This window comes from Silurus meridionalis, chromosome 10 (assembly GCF_014805685.1).
Source record: "Silurus meridionalis isolate SWU-2019-XX chromosome 10, ASM1480568v1, whole genome shotgun sequence".
Lineage (NCBI taxonomy): Eukaryota > Metazoa > Chordata > Actinopteri > Siluriformes > Siluridae > Silurus > Silurus meridionalis.
In genome coordinates, this window is record NC_060893.1 from 20,278,293 (window position 1) to 20,298,752 (window position 20,460).

The window sequence follows — 20,460 nt, forward strand, 5'->3', positions numbered from 1 at the left end:
AGGGGAAAAAAAATGTGTCAGGAAGTTTAAAACTGCCATTTCCTTCTACTTTAGTCCATTATTAGTAAGCTCTTAACTGTAGTAGTGCAAATATTTTTTTAGAAAGAAATCCATGTACTGACTGATCAAGTAAAGAAAATTGTCATTTTAAATATTTTAACCATATTGCTGATGCAGTACACTGTGAAAAATCAGACAATGTTCCTCCAGAACCTTGGTGCTACATAAAACAACACAGACCTGGTGTAGTTTTATTTTTAATGTCCTTATTTTTATGTTTACTTAATTATTGGGGAAAAAATTAAAAGATACTACTAAAAAATATTGTTATTTATCAGATATTTTGTAGAGATAACCACATTTTATAAGGCTAATGTAAGATAATGGTACTAGTAAAGTCTGATCTATTGTCACCTTTGTCATACTACTATATATATATATATATATATATATATATATATATATATATATATATATATATATACACATGTATATACAGTGAGGAAAATAAGTATTTGAACACCCTGCTATTTTGCAAGTTCTCCCACTTAGAAATCATGGAGGGGTCTGAAATTGTCATCGTAGGTGCATGTCCACTGTGAGAGACATAATCTAAAAAAAAATCCAGAAATCACAATGTATAATTTTTTTACTATTTATTTGTATGATACAGCTGCAAATAAGTATTTGAACACCTGAGAAAGTCAATGTTAATATTTGGTACAGTAGCCTTTGTTTGCAATTACAGAGGTCAAACGTTTCCTGTAGTTTTCACCAGGTTTGCACACACAGCAGGAGGGATTTTGGCCCACTCCTCCACACAGATCTTCTCTAGATCAGTCAGGTTTCTGGCCTGTCGCTGAGAAACACGGGAGTTTGAGCTCCCTCCAAAGATTCTCTATTGGGTTTAGGTCTGGAGACTGGCTAGGCCACGCCAGAACCTTGATATGCTTATTACAGAGCCACTCCTTGGTTATCCTGGCTGTGTGCTTGGTCATTGTCATGTTGGAAGACCCAGCCTCGACCCATCTTCAATGCTCTAACTGAGGGAAGGAGGTTGTTCCCAAAATCTCACAATACATGGCCCCGGTCATCCTCTCCTAATACAGTGCAGTCGCCTGTCCCATGTGCAGAAAAACACCCCCAAAGCATGATGCTACCACCCCCATGCTTCACAGTAGGGATGGTGTTCTTGGGATGGTACTCATCATTCTTCTTCCTCCAAACACGTTTAGTGGAATTATGACCCAAAAGTTCTATTTTGGTCTCATCTGACCACATGACTTTCTCTCATGACTCCTCTGGATCATCCAAATGGTCATTGGCAAACTTAAACGTGCCTGGACATGTGCTGGTTTAAGCAGGGGAACCTTCTGTGCCATGCATGATTTCAAACCATGACGTCTTAGTGTATTACCAACAGTAACCTTGGAAACGGTGGTCCCAGCTCTTTTCAGGTCATTGACCAGCTCCTCCTGTGTAGTTCTCGGCTGATTTCTCACCTTCCTTAGGATCATTGAGACGCGACGAGGTGAGATCTTGCATGGAGCCCCAGTCCGAGGGAGATTGACAGTCATGTTTAGCTTCTTCCATTTTCTAATGATTGCTCCAACAGTGGACCTTTTTTCACCAAGCTGCTTGGCAATTTCCTCGTAGCCCTTTCCAGCCTTGTGGAGGTCTACATTTTTGTCTCTAATGTCTTTTGACAGCTCTTTGGTCTTGGCCATGTTAGTAGTTGGATTCTTACTGATTGTATGGGGTGGACAGGTGTCTTTATGCAGCTAACGGCCTCAAACAGGTGCATCTAATTTAAGATAATAAATGTAGTGGAGGTGGACATTTTAAAGGCAGACTAACAGGTCTTTGAGGGTCAGAATTGTAGCTGATAGACAGGTGTTCAAATACTTATTTGCAGCTGTATCATACAAATAAATAGTTTAAAAATCATGCATTGTGATTTCTGGATTTTTTTTTTAGATTATGTCTCTCACAGTGGACATGCACCTACGATGACAATTTCAGACCCCTCCATGATTTCTAAGTGGGAGAACTTGCAAAATAGCAGGGTGTTCAAATACTTATTTTCCTCACTGTATATATGTGTATATGTTTATATATTATTATATATATATATATATGTATGTGTGTGTGTGTGTGTGTGTGTATGACCATGTTTGATGGACCAGTTGAAATATACAAACTCTGCGGTATATTTTTGCAAAGCCGTCATATTGACATTGAAACATCATCCATCTTGTCTGTCTCTTGTGTATATATACAGTTTGCAATTCAACAGTCCAACACAAGATGGCAAAAATGTTTCACTAATTCAGTCTGTGACATCATTACATAAAAATGCAACGAGCTCTCCAAATCGAATCACTCCTGGACCCATTTTATTGCAAGCGTCAGCTACAGAGGGCACTTAAGAGAGAGGTGGAAGAGAAGACTGAGATTTACTCCGCTTTATCTCACTATGTGACCATTTGTGTCCAATCATCGCTGTCTCCTTGAAGAAAGAGGAGCGGCGGAGACATGCCAGAGATACAATTAGATGGTGTTTGTATTCGTACGCATACGTAAGTTTACACACACAAACGTGTGATCTGGTCGAATGTAATGTTAAATCATACAGAATCGAGCAGTATAACAGAAATCTGAGACGGATCTAAATCATGCTGCAGTAGTTTGGCTTCTGTCTCTCGCCATCAAGCCCAGCATGCTGTCAACATGGATTCATGAACTGAAAATACCAAGATATTATGTAACATCTGCAATCCTCAATTATTTCATGAGCAGCTTCAAGCGCCTCTGAATACAAATGAGGTTTCTCACAGTGAAAGTAGGTTTCTCACAGGGAAGCCAACGCCACTTCAGATCACCAAATCCAAAAAAGCAGCTCATTTCAAGGTGTTTTCTGAGAAACTGTGGGTGGTGCATTGATCGGTCGGCATGGAATGTGCAGCATAATAGTCTGAACCTTCTCCCAGGACTTAAGAATCTTGGAGATATGCTTGGAATCAGATTCCATGTTTAATCCATAAGGCTTGTTAGTGAAGGCTATGCTGGAATAAGCAGATTCAGAAACTAAACAAGCATGGCTCCAAGCTGTTCAGGTTATTTCTCTGATTGGGGTTAATTCACAATACTGTTAAGACTGCATTCAAATATTTCATTTTTGCATAAATATGAGAGGTCTATGAAAGTTTGCCCTTTCACACTTGGCTTTGGGCAAAAGTTTAAATTTGCCAAAACATAAAATTGTCATCAGAAACAAACCAGTTCTTGGGCTCCTATTCTCCTGTACGTTACATTTTTTTGTGAGAGTGCAAAAGCATTAAGCAGCCTCCTGGACTGTAGCTGCATCTGAATGTCTACGTTTGGAGGTGGACAAGCTGGTGTAGGAGCTACACAGTTCCTTGAGGCTCCTCCACTCTCTGAGCCACATTTCCCGCTGGTCAGGAGGCAGCTGGTCTATCTGCCTCGCCTTGAGGTGATCACAGGGCACTAGCGTCCCCCTCAGGGCATGCAGTGTGAACCTGCAAAAAAGGAAAGTTCTCATGAGTGGTGTTGGACAAGGAAACTGTCTGTGCCTGTATGTGTTTAGTGCTCCAAATAGTTGCATCTTTATTTGGAGCAAGGCCACTATAAATTAACTAGTAGCCTAATTTAAACAACTGCAGCCTTGATCAAGCGTTTACTATGAATGAATACAGATAAAACTTGTTAATGTATAATGCTTACATTCACATGAAATGAAAATGCACACATATTTGTATCCCTGTGCAAAACATTCTGGTAAGATGAATGAATTGTGTATCTCATATTCATATCTGTATTTATACTCATTTAAAACACATTGTCTGTTAGTTTGCCACATTAAAAAAATAAAACCCGAGGCCCAACAGAAAATAGATTCAGAGGAGAATAAAGAAATAAATAATTCGGAGGAGAATATTGGCTTTTTTCCAAATCTGTATGAAAAAATAATAATAAGTAGGAACCTTGTGAACTTACCATGCTCTCAGATTGTTAGCATAAATAGTGAACAACATTAGAATGAAAATTACCTTGGCAGCAGTGCTACAACGGTGGTTAAAATGCAGACCAGGTAGAAAACAGGGTCGTTCATTTGCTGCTGCATGATCCAGTATGGGTCTGAGGGGGGGTTACAGCTGATGCAGAGAGCGCTGAATACCAAAGTAATGACGAAAAACACCAAGACACTGCCCACCATGATCACCCAGTGTACCACTGTCTAATAGCAGCCGAATATAAAAGAAAAAAAATATTGGCACCAGTAATTAATAAGTAAGCAGCTGGCCAACTTGATTAAGCTTGGCTATCAGTAATGACAAAGCAGAATAATTTGGATAAGAATGGTTCCTAATTTTAATTTACAGACCTCTAGTCTTTACTGTTCATTATTTCATCAGCTAATTAGCAAATCTTTCAACAAGTTTAACAAGGTGTAACTGTAACAAGAACGAAAGAAAGACCTCGGGATTCTGAAGGATGCCAGAGTGAGGTATTTAACACCAAAATCTTTATTTGATCTTTGTTGACACTCACCCAACTCTTGATCTCAATTGCCAGGTGAAGCAGGATGGTGAACAAAGACACCGTATTCATTGGGGTTCCAAGAGAGAAAATGCCAATATCAGAGCCTGCGTATGTCTGTAAAATGTACAACAGTGCCAATGTTAAAAAAATGACAGATATTGCATTGAAATCATTGAAAGGAAACCAAACCACAAAGAACACCACCAAAAAAAAACCCTGACTTACCCAGTATGGGACAAAGAAGCAAACAAGACTTTGATAAAAGGCATCTAGAATAGCTATCCAGAAAGTTGTACGACTGTATCCCTAAAAATAAAGGAATAAAAGAGTCTCGTGGCACAGTATATTTTCCATTATGCACAAACAAGTCAGTACTTCACTTAATAATGTTAAGACGAATGTGAATTAATTTAAATGAACCAAAAAAACCGCACATTGTCTGAATAACATCTAGTATGAAACAGATTTTATGGAAAATAAATTATGTGGCAAAAAATCTAAATAACTGGACACAAATAAAAATACACACATTTTATGTACAATAAAAACTTGTGACACGTGTAGTATCCAAAAGCTGCAAAGTTTATTTATCATGTCCTTTCATAAAACCTCAATTCTATATATGAATCATGTATGTATACAGGGAGTGCAGAATTATTAGGCAAGTTGTATTTTTGAGGATTAATTTTATTTGAGGATTTAATTTGAACAACAACCATGTTCTCAATGAACACAAAAAACTCATTAATATCAAAGCTGAATATTTTTGGAAGTAGTTTTTAGTTTTAGCTATTTTAGGGGGATATCTGTGTGTGCAGGTGACTATTACTGTGCATAATTATTAGGCAACAACAAAAACAAATTCATACCCATTTCAATTATTTATTTTACCAGTGAAACCAATATAACATCTCAACATTCACAAATATACATGTCTGACATTCAAAACCAAACAAAAACAAATCAGTGACCAATATAGCCACCTTTCTTTGCAAGGACACTCAAAAGCCTGCCATCCATGGATTCTGTCAGTGTTTTGATCTGTTCACCATCAACATTGCGTGCAGCAGCAACCACAGCCTCCCAGACACTGTTCAGAGAGGTGTACTGTTTTCCCTCCTTGTAAATCGCACATTTGATGATGGACCACAGGTTCTCAATGGGGTTCAGATCAGGTGAACAAGGAGGCCATATCATTAGATTTTCTTCTTTTATACCCTTTCTTGCCAGCCACGCTGTGGAGTACTTGGGCGTGTGTGATGGAGCATTGTCCTGCATGAAAATCATGTTTTCTTGAAGGATGCAGACTTCTTCCTGTACCACTGCTTGAAGAAGGTGTCTTCCAGAAACTGGCAGTAGGACTGGGAGTTCAGCTTGACTCCATCCTCAACCCGAAAAGGCCCCACAAGCTCATCTTTGATGATACCAGCCCAAACCAGTACTCCACCTCCACCTTGCTGGCGTCTGAGTCGGACTGGAGCTCTCTGCCCTTTACCAATCCAGCCACGGGCCCATCCATCTGGCCCATCAAGACTCACTCTCATTTCATCAGTCCATAAAACCTTAGAAAAATCAGTCTTGAGATATTTCTTGGCCCAGTCTTGACGTTTCAGCTTGTGTGTCTTGTTCAGTGGTGGTCGACTTTCTGCCTTTCTTACCTTGGCCATGTCTCTGAGTATTGCACACCTTGTGCTTTTGGGCACTCAGTGATGTTGCAGCTCTGAAATATGGCCAAACTGGTGGCAAGTGGCATCTTGGCAGCTGCACGCTTGACTTTTCTCAGTTCACGGGCAGTTATTTTGCGCCTTGGTTTTCCACACGCTTCTTGCGACCCTGTCGACTATTTTGAATGAAACGCTTGATTGTTCGATGATCACGCTTCAGAAGCTTGGCTATTTTAAGACTGCTGCATCCCTCTGCAATATATCTCACTATTTTTGACTTTTCTGAGCCTGTCAAGTCCTTCTTTTGACCCATTTTGCCAAAGGAAAGGAAGTTGCCTAATAATTATGCACACCTGATATAGGGTGTTGATGTCATTAGACCACACCCCTTCTCATTACAGAGATGCACATCACCTAATATGCTTAATTGGTAGTAGGCTTTCCAGCCTATACAGCTTGGAGTAAGACAACATGCATAACGAGGATGATGTGGTCAAAATACTCATTTGCCTAATAATTCTGCACTCCCTGTATGAATCATTTTATTAATCATATGTGGAAAGTAAAGGATTACATTTACTTGTTACTGTCACAGAGTAGTTGTTAAAAATCTGCTGTTTTACTTTTACATAAGTATGTTTTGTGTATTGTACCTTACTACATTTTACTTCACATTCATTACTGAGTAAATATAAAAGAAAAGAAATCCCAGAAGAAGACAAGAGACGGACAAGTCAGACAGAAGCAGAGACCCAGATGAAAACAAAACCCCATCAAATTTTTCCTGAAGTTGAACTGGAAAGAAATAAAGGGACCCCCTTTGCCATATTAATGTGATTACTTTGGTTTCAAAAGAAAGCAGTGGTAAGCTGAGTTTGTCCAGAAACCAAACTAGCATCTTATAAACACTCCACATCAAACCTTATATCATGTAGATGTCATTTAAATAAATCCTGAACTGCTGCATTGGTAGTTAAAAAGAAGTTTTCATTGTTTAGAGGTTTAGAGGTTTTGCTGAAATGAGTCAAAAAAACGTTGTTGTATGACATAATGCTAATGTTGGTTAAAGCTAGGAACCTGCTGTTATTATGCTAATGCTAATATGTTCCATTGAAAATCACCTGTTTGATTATAAACAGTGATATGACCAAAATGAACAAATGTGTGAATGTTGAAGGGATTGTATGAGGTACTTATTCAGGATTGAAAAATAATAAGCATGAATCTTTTCAGTATACAACTAAATGTAAAAAAATATATTGCGCAAAACTGAAAGATGAATGAAATTTGTCAATGTTTTCTGTGCGATTTTCTTTTTCTTTTTCACCGCTCTTGTTTCCACATTTTGCACATGCGTTTCCAGCATCGGCATCAGAATCAGCATCAGAATGCCAACCACAAGTAAACGTAAATATAACGTATTTATAACGTAAAAATATATTGTTAGTGGGTAACAAATCCTGGGAATATACACAAAATGTTGTGAATCTTTCTAAACAAACTGAACCCAAGCCAAAATCCATGTCAAAATCCTGTCACCCACTAACAATATATTTGTTTAACTACCTGTGATTGTCCGGCATTCACCAGCTCACGCGTTCAATTTAAACATGCATTAAAATGAAAGAATATGTAAGGGAGAACCATATATGTCAGGGGTAAGATTACATTTAACAACCAAATTAAAGTGACATAGTGCTTAATAAATCATTCGAGCTTTTGCTAGTGCCATATTGTTTCATTTCTTTTATAAAATGTATTACAAACTGCCGTATCTTAATCCCATTTCTTTACATTTAACACTTGACAGACCCTTATTTACAGTTAAGGGCCCTGCTCAGGGGTCCAGGAGTGACAGCTCGGTCATGCTAGGATTTAAACTTCCACCCTTCCTACCCTTCTAACACCTTAACCACTGAGACACACACATCAATGTAATTTTCAGGCCGAATAAAATAAATTGCACTCTTAGAATTAATGTATCTTTTTAATAAAACGTCAACTTATGCAGTTCAATATATAAGCATGTTCCCAACATTCTATAAATGACACCGGTATGAGTACCGCACACGAGTTATTCGAGTCGCATTCGAGTGATATCAGCTTCCTGATTAGCTGTATGAGCAGCACTAGTGGACCAATGAGGACGCTCAAGCCAACCCTCCTGATTTACATAAAACTCCAACTGCACAATTTGGAAACTCATGCACGAAACTGGGAAAAACCATATGTACAAAGAAAAAATATGCACAGCAAACATGATTTTGTGTCCAATTATGGTCACTTCGAATTCATCTTACAGTTTTGTGCGATATATTTTTAGTGTTTTTATATTTTTGAATCACTGGTTATTTTTCAATGCGCTATTGCATTACTTTAAAAAATAAATCCCATAAACGTTTAAATGGTAAATATGTTCCATTTTTTAGGAACACCTACATGAAAAAGTACTTTTTTATTTTTTAAGGTCTATATTTTACTTTTACCTCAGTAGAATTTCATTAAAGTAATAGAACTTTTACTAGAGTATAATATTTTGGTTTGTGTGCAAGTGCAACACGGCAGCTCAGTGCTTAAGGTACTGAACTACATTTTATTACTGTGCTATTGATTAAAAGGGTATGTTTTCAAATCCCAGCAACACCAATCTTTTACAATTGGGTCTTTAAGCAAGGCCCCTTAACCCCTTAGTTGTATCCTGGTCTCTGCTGTAAGTAGTTTAGTATAATGGTATCAGGTAAACAATCGCATATTCTCATGTGTTTTGACCAACCCTGTAATTGGTTTGGTTATAACAGGAGGCAACGTTGTGCTTAATTCAACACCTTTTAGCACTGTTTTCAATATACCCTTGTTGATTCTCCTCCAACTTAAGGGCTGTTTATTTACTTCTGAAACTGTTAAATTGAAGCTTGTTAGATAAGCCCTTGAAAGCGTGAGTCAACACGACTGTAGACTCCAGGAGCAGAATTTGCCCAGAAGGTATTATAATCTGATGCAATTTCCCTTTTATGAAGTGAGAAAATAGCAGACAAAGCGGTTTAGTAGGGAAAACAGGGAACCAGAATGCCTGATATTGCACAATTATAAGATCTGGTTTCCTGTTTAATTCGCAGCGCCAACTGTACACGACAGATTCATCACTTTACTCTAGTTAGATAGCTGATATTATTCAACTACATTGTTTCCCATACATTCCTCCATCTTTGTGCTACAAGTGGCTGTCTATGTGACATATGTGATGCAAATTCATGAGAGAAAGTTGATGAGGTTGTGCTAAAAGCGCTGGTGGAATAAAGTATTCATCGGACGTAGTGTCGTTACTCTGACACGGAAATGTCAAGCGCTGACAGATGTGTTTTTAGAGCTATACATTACAAATCGTAATGGAATATACAATCTATATCCTGCAGCCTCAGTAAACCGTGACTGTGTGTCCCTATAATGAAATTGTGTGTATTTCAGGACTCACCCCAGCACGCTGCCCTTTTTTATAGAGTTCAGGCAAGTTGAGGAGCATGTGAGCAGAAACCTCTCTGTCCATGATGCCAAACATGATAGGTGGAGAGGATGTGAATAAGAGGTTGAAGAAAATCATGAACCAGTAGTCAATCATGGCTGTGCCAGAGAAGCCGCAGAAGAACTGGTACCAGAACAGGAGGTTGACATAAGCCTGAAAGGACGATGGAGTGAATGTCAAACTGCGAGAAGGTATTGAGTAGGAGAACTATACACTGCAATGACACTGAAATTCTCACCATTCCAGCTGCTGTAATGTTTAAATAGCACATGCATAGAAAGCTAGGTATCTTGTGCTCTATTCTGCTTAGTTATGCAATTATCTGATCAGCCACTCATGTGGCAAGAGCACAACACATAGAATGCAGATACAGGTCAAGAGCTTCGGTTAATGTTCACATCAAATGCATTAATGTGGAAAAAGTGGGATCTCACTGACTTTGATGGCGATGGCGTGGTTGTTAAGGCCAGACAGGCTGTTTTGAGAATTTCAGAGAGCTCCCGGGATTTTCATGTAAAGCAGCCTTCTCAGAATAGGCCAAAAAAAACAAACAAGTCAGCAAAAACTGTCTAATGAGTGTTAGTTCTGCAGGTGGAAATGCTTTGCTTTGCAGAGAAGTCTTAGCTTTGCTGAGAATTCAGAGAAGCATGGCCAGACTCGTTTGAGCTGACAGGAAGGCTACGGAAACACTCTTTATAACCAAGCCGAGCAGAAATGCATCTCAGAATGCACAGGAAATAATATGGCAGCTGAGCTACAACAGCTGGAAATATTTCAAGAATAACACAGAGAATATTTACATCACCTAAAAGCTATTCCGGCAAATGTTGCTGATATCAAATCTATTATGAAAATGGAATAAGGTTCCAGAGGCCATATTTGCTTTTGGGTAGACCCTGTAAACACCAAAATGTAGTGTAGTAGGCTTTAAAAAAAAAAAAATAATTTTCCTATTTTAGGAACAACAGTTCCTTCATTTTTTTTCCCAGTTTTATTTTAAAATGAAAAAAAGTAAGAATACATCATACGCAGGCTGTGGCTCTCGGATCTCCGGATATTTCATAACGAAAAATGAGTAAATAAATAAAAAAGATTTTATAACTGGGCACTAGAAATAGAACACATCTTCACATTTACAGTGGCTTTCACACAAAGCTTGCTGTCACTGTGATATTTACCACATTCTTGTAGAAGAAATAGATGATCATGTTTGCCAGCCGTGTGTAACAGGAGTGACCGTGAACCAAGAGAAGCTTCTTCAGGTGTTTGAAGCGAGATATTGCAAAATCACTGGCCATGACAGCCTTTAAAATACACACACACCCAGACACAACCAGTAAACAGAAGAAAAAAATGTTCCATATCATCCAATAATGAATCAGTGAATTATATAAGTCATTTTATCCTATTAGCGCCATGTCTGAAAATACCTACTGAAGCGTCTGGAAGATAGAACACAAACCTGCATGCCTTCCTGGCCTGATATTCCCACACCGACATCTGCTGCTTGAATCATGTTTATGTCATTGGCACCATCACCTAACGGAGCAGAACAAATAAAGTCATCGCATTCAAAAAAACAGTGCTATCAAACCTGCACATACCGTAAAAGTAAAAGTGGAAACCTAACATGACCCCAAATTCCACATAAAAAGGCCAAACGTGTTACCTATAGCAAGAGTCATGACCTTGAGCCTGTCGCGTAGCAGCGTGACAACTGTACTCTTTTGCAGGGGTGTTGCTCTGCAGCACAGCACAGAGCGGCTGTGTTGGCATAACTCCAAGAACTGTGCCTGCAGATCGTCACTCAGGAGAAGGCCCAGGGTTTGACCGTCAATCACCAACCCAATTCTGGGCATCTCATCCAGAAAGCGTGGCATCTCGCTTAAAGCTCCATTCAGCATGTTCTTACAGACCTCCTGTCGTACATCACATCATTCAGATCGAGAAAAGGCAGAGACCAAGAGCTTATGTGATTGAGGTTTTATTTATGGCTTTTCCATAATAACATATAGAGTTAGTGCACATTAATTCAGAAACGTTTATTTAAGCATTTTTAAATAAGAAAAAAAAAACGTATGCACCCTATTAGGGCTCCTAAATCTGTGTCTGTTTAGTAAGATGACTAACTAGTGTTCACTTTGACTGTTCGGCTTTAAATCATGTTCTGGCAACGCAGTGATTAAATTGCATTACTTTTTACAGGAAGTGTTTTTATGTATTTTCAGCTTGCTCAGCTCTGACCTTTACAGGGTTCTCTGAGCACCACTACATATAAATCCACATTTGGTCATTTATGGCTATTTATGAAAGTAAAGCAATGCCTCTGAAAGTTTCTGGATACTTTAAGTAGATTTTGTAAGACTTTACTTATACACAACTTAACTAACGCTAAGGCCCAGTGCAGGAACTGTAGTGACTGATTTATGCCTATTGATGTGGATCTTTTCTAGGTTTGATTTTAACTAAATGAAATGACCTTGGGTTTAATTTAACTGTTCATTTAAAAGTCGGTGAGTTTTCCTTGTCTGTCAGGGATGACATCTAAACAACATTCAAATATCATTTTAACTTATTTTTTCCCCACAAAGAGCCAAATAAAAACTTTTTTTTTTCTTTAAAATCATTGTATTGGAAATCAGTGTGAAGGAGGCAGTTGAATGAGAACAGCTTCTAAAAACAGCTTTTAAGAACAGCCATTGAGAACAGCTATTGAGAACAGCTTTTAGGAACACCTATTGAGAACAGCTTTTGAGAACACCTATTGAGAACACCTATTGAGAACAGCTTTTGAGAACACCTATTGAGAACAGCTTTTGAGAACAGCTATTGAGAACAGTTTTTGAGAACCCCTATTGAGAACAGCTTTTGAGAACAGCTTTTAGGAACACCTATTGAGAACAGCTTTTGAGAACACCTATTGAGAACAGCTTTTGAGAACCCCTATTGAGAACACCTATTGAGAACAGCTATTGAGAACAGCTATTGAGAACAGCTATTGAGAACCCCTATTGAGAACAGCTTTTGAGAACAGCTATTGAGAACAGCTTTTGAAAACAGCTATTGAGAACAGCTTTTGAGAACACCTATTGAGAACAGCTTTTAGGAACACCTATTGAGAACAGCTTTTGAGAACACCTATTGAAAACAGCTTTTAGGAACACGAATTGAGAAAGGCTATTGAGAACACATATTGAGAACAGCTATTGAGAACACCTATTGAGAACAGCTATTGAAAACACCTATTGAAAACAGCTATTGAGAACACCTATTGAGAACAGCTTTTGAGAACACCTATTGAGAACACCTATTGAGAACAGCTTTTGAGAACACCTATTGAGAACAGCTTTTGAGAACAGCTATTGAGAACAGTTTTGAGAACCCCTATTGAGAACAGCTTTTGAGAACAGCTATTAAGAACAGATTTTTGAGAACAGCTTTTGAGAACAGCTTTTGAGAACACCTATTGAGAACAGCTTTTGAGAACACCTATTGAGAACAGCTATTGAGAACAGCTTTTGAGAACAGCTATTGAGAACAGCTATTGAGAACCCCTATTGAGAACAGCTTTTGAGAACAGCTATTGAGAACAGCTTTTGAAAACAGCTATTGAGAACACCTATTGAGAACAGCTTTTAGGAACACCTATTGAGAACAGCTTTTGAGAACACCTATTGAAAACAGCTTTTAGGAACACGAATTGAGAAAGGCTATTGAGAACACATATTGAGAACAGCTATTGAGAACACCTATTGAGAACAGCTATTGAAAACACCTATTGAAAACAGCTATTGAGAACACCTATTGAGAACTGCTTTTGAGAACAGCTTTTGAGAACACCTGTTGAGAACAGCTTTTGAGAACACCTGTTGAGAACAGCTTTTAAGAACACCTATTGAGAACAGCTATTGAGAACAGGTATTGAGAACAGCCATTGAGAACAGCCATTGAGAACAGCTTTTGAGAACAGCTATTAAGAACATATTTTTAAAACAGCTTTTGAGAACACCTATTGAGAACAGCTATTGGGAACAGCTTTTGAGAACAGCTATTAAGAACAGATTTTTGAGAACAGCTATTGAGAACAGCTTTTGAGAACAGCTATTAAGAACATATTTTGAGAACAGCTTTTGAGAACACCTATTGAGAACAGCTATTGAGAACAGCTTTTGAGAACAGCTATTAAGAACAGATTTGGAGAACAGTTATTGAAAACAGCTATTGAGAAGAGCTTTTGAGAACAGCTTCTAAACATTACTTTGTACATTAAAATTTTTTCCCCTTGATTTTAAATTCACGTTATGTACTGATTATCTAATTAATGTTCCACTTCTAGGGTTTACATTTGATTTACCCTTGTACATGATAGCAAATGAAAACACATTTTGATCTAATGATTAATTACAAAAAAGTTAATTAAAACATAAAAATTTTGTTTCTCCATAAAGCAGTGGGAAACCATACTTCATCATCATTATTATCCCCCCATTGTTATAATTTTCTATCAAATTATAGCAATGGAACGTGGCTTTGCTTTACTGTTTACGTAAACCAAAATTGCTGAGGATTCAGGATTAGAAAAACGTATAATGAACCTCGCAGCCCAAATAAGAAAATTCCTTATTCGCACATAGCAAATGCACTATGGCCGAAATGTATGCAGATAGTCTTCTATCACACCCATAGACACCTCAAACTGCGGCCACAAGGATGGAAACCAAGAAGTGAACAGACTGTATTTGGATGGCAACAAATTAACGTCATTTCAGGCCACCATATAATGATTAACAGCCAAAAGATATAAATACAATGAGGTTCATGTAATTTCAGAGGTTTTACAATTTACCATTTGTTATAGTCTTTATTTCAGTTTTATAGGTATGGTGCATTGCTAATTAATTGCTAATCTACTGGATTTGCACAAAATTGTAACAAACAATTAGAAAAAATGTCAAGATAAGCTAAGATGTTAATAAACTTTAGATTAAAATAATATATGATTATATTACAATGTGGAATATTTTAGCACAGTGAAACTTTAGGGTTAGTTGGGCTTTGTTAATGAAAAACATTATTATTAATGTATTTTAGTTTATTTATATAGTGTATTATATAATTTTTTTTAAATAACAAAAGATGTCTTTGGTATAATTATAGAAGCCTTAACACAGTGACATTTGGAAAGGTATGCAGATGATGCAACTTATCATGAATTTCATGCTTATATATTTTTTAGCCAAACTCATAGTAGTTTTAAATCTTTGCCATTTCAAACAATAGTTATCCAGTGAAACATTAAATTCATTAGATACTGTGTCAGCTATGTTATTTCTTTTCTTGTTTATTGCTTGCTCAAAGCCTAGCTGCAGCACCCCACTAAACAAATATATCAAGGGCAGAATAAGATTTTGCGCAAAGGGAAGCGCTCTCCTCTCCTCCTCGGCACTGTAGAAATGAGATTACGACGCAGTCAAACAAGCTTTCCACATTTGAAAATTTACTTCCGACCTACTGTCTCAAAATAGGGCTTGGGGACAGAGACAAATGCATAAAGAAGCTGCATGCCTGTCAAATCACTGCTTGTTTGAAGCGATGTTGTAAATGTTTGACGGTGGATTTCATGGAGCTCAAGCCCTGAGGGCTGAGAGTGACGAAAAGTGTCACCTGCCCCACTTAGAAATTCAATTCAACCCCTCATTCATGAGTTTCACTTTCAGCACATACAAGTGTTTTTGTCTATGCTTCTCTCTGTGGCAATGATGTACCCTGACATACAAACTAACAGGATGATGGAGTACTTTTAGGCTAGAGACACTTTTTACATTACTTAAAATATGACTACATTGAGCATCTGAACATGCAATGATGGCTAATCAATACACACAAAACTGGGATCAAAGGGACATTGATTTTAATACCTTGTTCGTCATTTTAAAAGTGAACACCAGGTCATTATGGTCTAGCAGCTTGCAGGAGTAGGCAATGTTGACAGCCGTCTCGAGTTTGTCCCCAGTCAGGACCCATACTTTGATTCCTGCCTCTCTCAAGGCCTGTATTGTTTCTGGAACATTTTCCTGAAGGCGGTCCTCAATTCCAGTGGCTCCTGTTTGCACGTTTTTAATGATAAACATTCTTGAAATGTGCAAATGTGAATGTCTTTTACAAATTAACACTTTATTTGTACCCAATCCATAAATTATGGATCAAAGGATAAATGAATCATATTGTCAACAAAGTTGACGCAAACATTAAAAAAATAATTCTATTCACTGTTCACTATTATATGTCAAAAGTAAGTAATGATTAATTTTTCTATTTATTGATCTTAGTTTCATTTTACCCAGCAGAGTGAGGTTATTTTCCATGTATGCCGCAGTCTCCCTCAGTAGTTCTTCTTTATTCTCTATGGCTGACATGGCTTCCTTTCTCATAGTTAACCACCTTTTATAGTCATGGTCACTTACAACCTTATAGAGTAGAAAGTGAGAATGGAAAAAAAATGAATAATATTGAAAGGAGAGACAATGCACATTTTGAATATCTCATCAGAAATCACTCATGGTTGGAAAGGTTTGAGATATGATATCTTATTTGGGACAAATAAATGTAATGAGAAACTCTGGGGTTGTCAATTTGATTGGGTACAAAATGATTAAACAGTAATACATCATTGTAAACTGTATGTTGAAAATGATACACCTTGACTACCACCCTAACAACTCAATGCAGTATTCAATACAAATGGAATAACGGCAAAATGTACCTTTCTTGTGAAACACAAAGTCCGCAAACCGTCTCTGGCGTACATATCAAGGTCCGTCTGAGTCTTAGATGCATTATTTCTACTCTCGCTTTTCAGGTGTGATTTGGCTAGGGGAATTCAAGCAAGAATAAATGTGTTGATTTGGTTTCCTAGTGCTATATATACTGATTTAAAATGGCTTGCAAAACCTTGTTCGCTTTTGGATTCTACCTTCAAAGGAATTCTGCAGTCGCTCCATGATGCCAGAGTCTGCTCCTTTAGTATACATTACAATCTTATTGTTTTCAGGATGACGCACTATTATGGACATCCTCCTTCGGGTTGAGTCAAAAGCCAAAACATCCAACACGGCAAACGTCAGTAGCTTTCCTTGAGGCAGCTGTACGGTTACACGGTCAGGTGTCCGTTCCTTTAAGGTGAAGCCGTAAGCCTTAGCTGCATGCACCAGAGCTGCTTCATCTGGACTCTGGGCCTCATAGCAAACATCATCTATTACGGACAGGTTGCTTCCAGCCCCTGGCCTGGCGAAACTGCTCCCTCCTTCATTAAGGCTCTCTATAGACCCATAAAAACCAGGGAGATCCTGTTCAGGAATTTCCATGAGGTCCATTGGCTCAGAGAACGCTCTTCTCTTGCGTGTGATCACCTTTCCAAGAGATGTTACTCGACTTATCAGGCCCTCCATAAAGTCAAGTGAACTTCTGGAGCTAGTAGATCTATGTCGAGTTTTGGCCTGAAAGGAAGAAAAGTAGGTTTATTTTGACATTAAATGAGGAATTATTACTGGGAATAATTAAATTAAAATGCAAAAATTTGGGGGAAAAAAATTAAGGAAGTAACTTAGAGGATAGCTCACAGATTGAGATGTTGGATTTCTGATCGGAAGGTTCAAACCCCACCACCACTATGCTGCCATTGCTGGGCCCTTTAACAAGGCCTTAAACACTGAACTGCTCAGTTGTATTAATGGATAAAGGCTTCTGCCACATGCCGTGAATGTAATTAAATTCGATGGTGATTTCTCCAAAGCCCAACTGGTGACGCCAATACCTATTAAGTATACTAAGTAATAATATGCAACAACTAAATAAAAAAAAACAGTTTGTTTACGATACACGTTTCTGTATTCATCATTGGGCGTAATATTTTTGTTTTTTTAGAGGGTAGTAACTCAATGGTTCAGGTATTGCATCATACAGTAGTGCGTTCATGTCCCACCACTGCCAATCTACCAGTGCTGGGTCCTTGAGCAAAGCCCTTAACCCTTAATTGCTCAGTTGTATAAGTCTCTCATACCAAATGCTGTAAATGTTGAATGATCATGTAACTAAAACACATTGTTTTGATGTAACTGTAATATATAAATCAAAAGTAATCATAAACATTATCCTATGATTTAAAAATTATATTTTATCCTTGTAAAGCAGTCTCATCTGCTGTTCTTTAATATGAAATCAGTTCACTGTAAAAATTCTAGAAAAAAAAATAAAGTAAAACATCTGAAATACTCTTATTAACTCATGCAATTTACTAGTGACCATAGTCTAATAATCTATTTTCCAATGCATAAACCACTCCAATGCATAACCCACCATTTTCATTAGTGCCAATTGGAAACTAATTGATATTTAATTGGTAAACATTTTTTTTTTTACACATTACTTCTGTCATTGTTGTTAAAATATAGCTTTTCTGCCCCCCAATACAAACTCTATTTTGTACCATTGCTAACCATATTGAGTTGTTTGGTTTCTTTGAATCGTATTAAGGACCAAGAACAAACATTGACTCCTTTGACAAAATGTTTTGTTGTTGGTTTCTGATGATCGAATGAGAATAAGATGACGAATCAGCTTTTTAAAACCATTCTATTATGTTCACACAGCTAAAGACAGAGACTGCAAGCAAGGAATGACCTTTGGCCTAAGAAGCAAAAGTTCTAATAGCCTACAACCAGTACAGATCTATTGCAGCTTGTATGCACATAAATGTCCTCATTTTTCACAACAGCACTGGGCTGTTTCAAAGTAGATAGAGTAGGATTAGTCATACAAGCCATAATAATATCTAGGAGGCATCAGGGTTGGAGACACATATACTCTGCTTCCAGGAGGAGTCACTCTGCATGGTGCACTATTAGTGCTATTATTTTGACATCAAGGCTGTTTTTGTGCTGTGACTCAGTTCATGAAAGCAGAATACTGTCCTTTGCAGGAGAGGCAAGGTTAACATGACCACTTCTCCTACCCTTTGTCTCTGGGCTGCTTTTGTTGAAACCACGACAGTGTTGCAGATGGCTAAAGCCAGGAAGAACTCCAGGTAGTGTGCATTCTTCCTCCCACACTCAGCATCTTCTACTAGCTGAAGCAATGTCTGGTCTGGAACCACCTCGGTTTCCTGTTAACCAAAACAACAAGCCAAAATCCTTAGTGGTAAACCATGGCACAACACACACACATGCTGACAATTACCCACCCTAAGCATGATATCATACGCATCCCCATGGTGGACATCGTAAAATGGAATGAGAGGAAGGTGTGTTGGGATAGGGGGGAGCGCTGGGAAAGAGTGGTGGGCTATGGGAAAGCAGTAGGCCATGTTTAATGCACCTCAGCAGGCCCATATGTCAGTGAACAGACATCAAGAGCAATGGAGCCAGCATTTCTCTGTTTCTTTCTCACACCAAGCTGGCCGGCCATCTGCATGCTGGATCTGTCCACTTACGGGGACGAGACATTGGCGGTCTGTTCGCTCCTGTTTGATGCCATCTCACCTCATCTCATCTGCACCTGCCACTAACTCTAATATAACTACAGTTCACTGCAGATCCTCTCCACAGGGTACCCCTACTTAATCTGCTAAAAAAATAGTGTTATTGATTCAGTCCCCTGCCACGCCTCACTGGGGAAAGATCTGACCACCGAGCAGACATGTTTATTATTTTGCTTTTCAGGCAACACAAACATTTTGTATAGTCACCTGTATGGATTTGTAAGTGTCCCTTTTTTTAAATTTTTTTTTATTGTATTTATTTGAGACATAAATTAATTGTTTGGCCATTGTCTACATTGTGAGACATTATGTCAGTTTTTGTAGAAGGGTTTTGAAGCTAAATAAACTAAAAAACTAAATTCACAACGTTTAATAGTTTTGAAATGGAAGACAATGTTAAAATAGTATTTATGTTGTGTTACAGGAGTCGAACAATGACAGCTTAAATTTTAGTCATATGGAAATGTGAATGTGATGTTTAAAAAAAAAAATGTACAAAACCGGACCTTGACGACAGGAACGTCAAGTCAAGTCAAATCAAGTTTATTTCTATAGCGCTTTTCACAACAGACATTGTCTCGAAGCAGCTTTACAGAAATCAACAGATCCAACACCAGCTTCTCCATGCCAGAGCCTTTAAACACTCCAGGTGGTCCAATGTCAAAACTCCACACATTTAGTGGGATCCCATTGGCATTGGTACATCCCTAGATGGTTCGGGATGTTTGTGAGTTCGGCATCTACTTCTTTACACGTCAACCTACGAGGGACATATGGATGAACCTACAAATAGAGACTAGACAAGCAGTCTAGTTGTGGAATAATACTAAATGAAAATGTCTTTGCTGAAATCTTTTATAATAGTGATGCCAGATGATAGCATTGCCAGATTAGCCTCTACTGTTGCCACTATTGAAACATACCCAGCCTGACATCACTATGACCCAAGGTCCAAAACACCTTAATAATCACCCTTTATGTTTCTTTCCGCTGTACTTTGCATTTGACCTTGTTGTTATTAGCTCTTATGAAGTGAAAGATAAATTAATTCATATTTTCATTGCAACATTGCAGCATTAGCATCTAGAAAATGGTGGCAGTACCACATAACCTACTAAGCACTTACTTTCTTTCCAGGTAGGACTTTAGGTGAACAAATACAGGTGCTTGACTATGAC

At 38.0% G+C, this 20,460-nt stretch overlaps 1 protein-coding gene across 1 annotated transcript in view; it reads right to left on the minus strand.

The window, feature by feature from the left end:
* Window positions 1-2,374: 2,374 nt before the first annotated feature.
* atp10b (ATPase phospholipid transporting 10B) overlaps window positions 2,375-20,460 on the minus strand; it is a 42,021-nt gene continuing 23,935 nt past the window's right edge. The window contains exons 9-21 of the mRNA XM_046858678.1: window positions 18,758-18,907; window positions 16,721-17,243; window positions 16,511-16,617; window positions 16,088-16,214; window positions 15,666-15,850; window positions 11,417-11,666; window positions 11,210-11,286; window positions 10,926-11,051; window positions 9,700-9,900; window positions 4,789-4,869; window positions 4,573-4,677; window positions 4,071-4,258; window positions 2,375-3,539 (exon numbers count right to left, since the gene is read on the minus strand). Of these exons, the coding sequence (XP_046714634.1) occupies window positions 3,338-3,539; window positions 4,071-4,258; window positions 4,573-4,677; window positions 4,789-4,869; window positions 9,700-9,900; window positions 10,926-11,051; window positions 11,210-11,286; window positions 11,417-11,666; window positions 15,666-15,850; window positions 16,088-16,214; window positions 16,511-16,617; window positions 16,721-17,243; window positions 18,758-18,907 (2,322 nt within the window). The 3' untranslated portion in view covers window positions 2,375-3,337. The remainder of the gene's footprint in view (window positions 3,540-4,070; window positions 4,259-4,572; window positions 4,678-4,788; window positions 4,870-9,699; window positions 9,901-10,925; window positions 11,052-11,209; window positions 11,287-11,416; window positions 11,667-15,665; window positions 15,851-16,087; window positions 16,215-16,510; window positions 16,618-16,720; window positions 17,244-18,757; window positions 18,908-20,460) is intronic.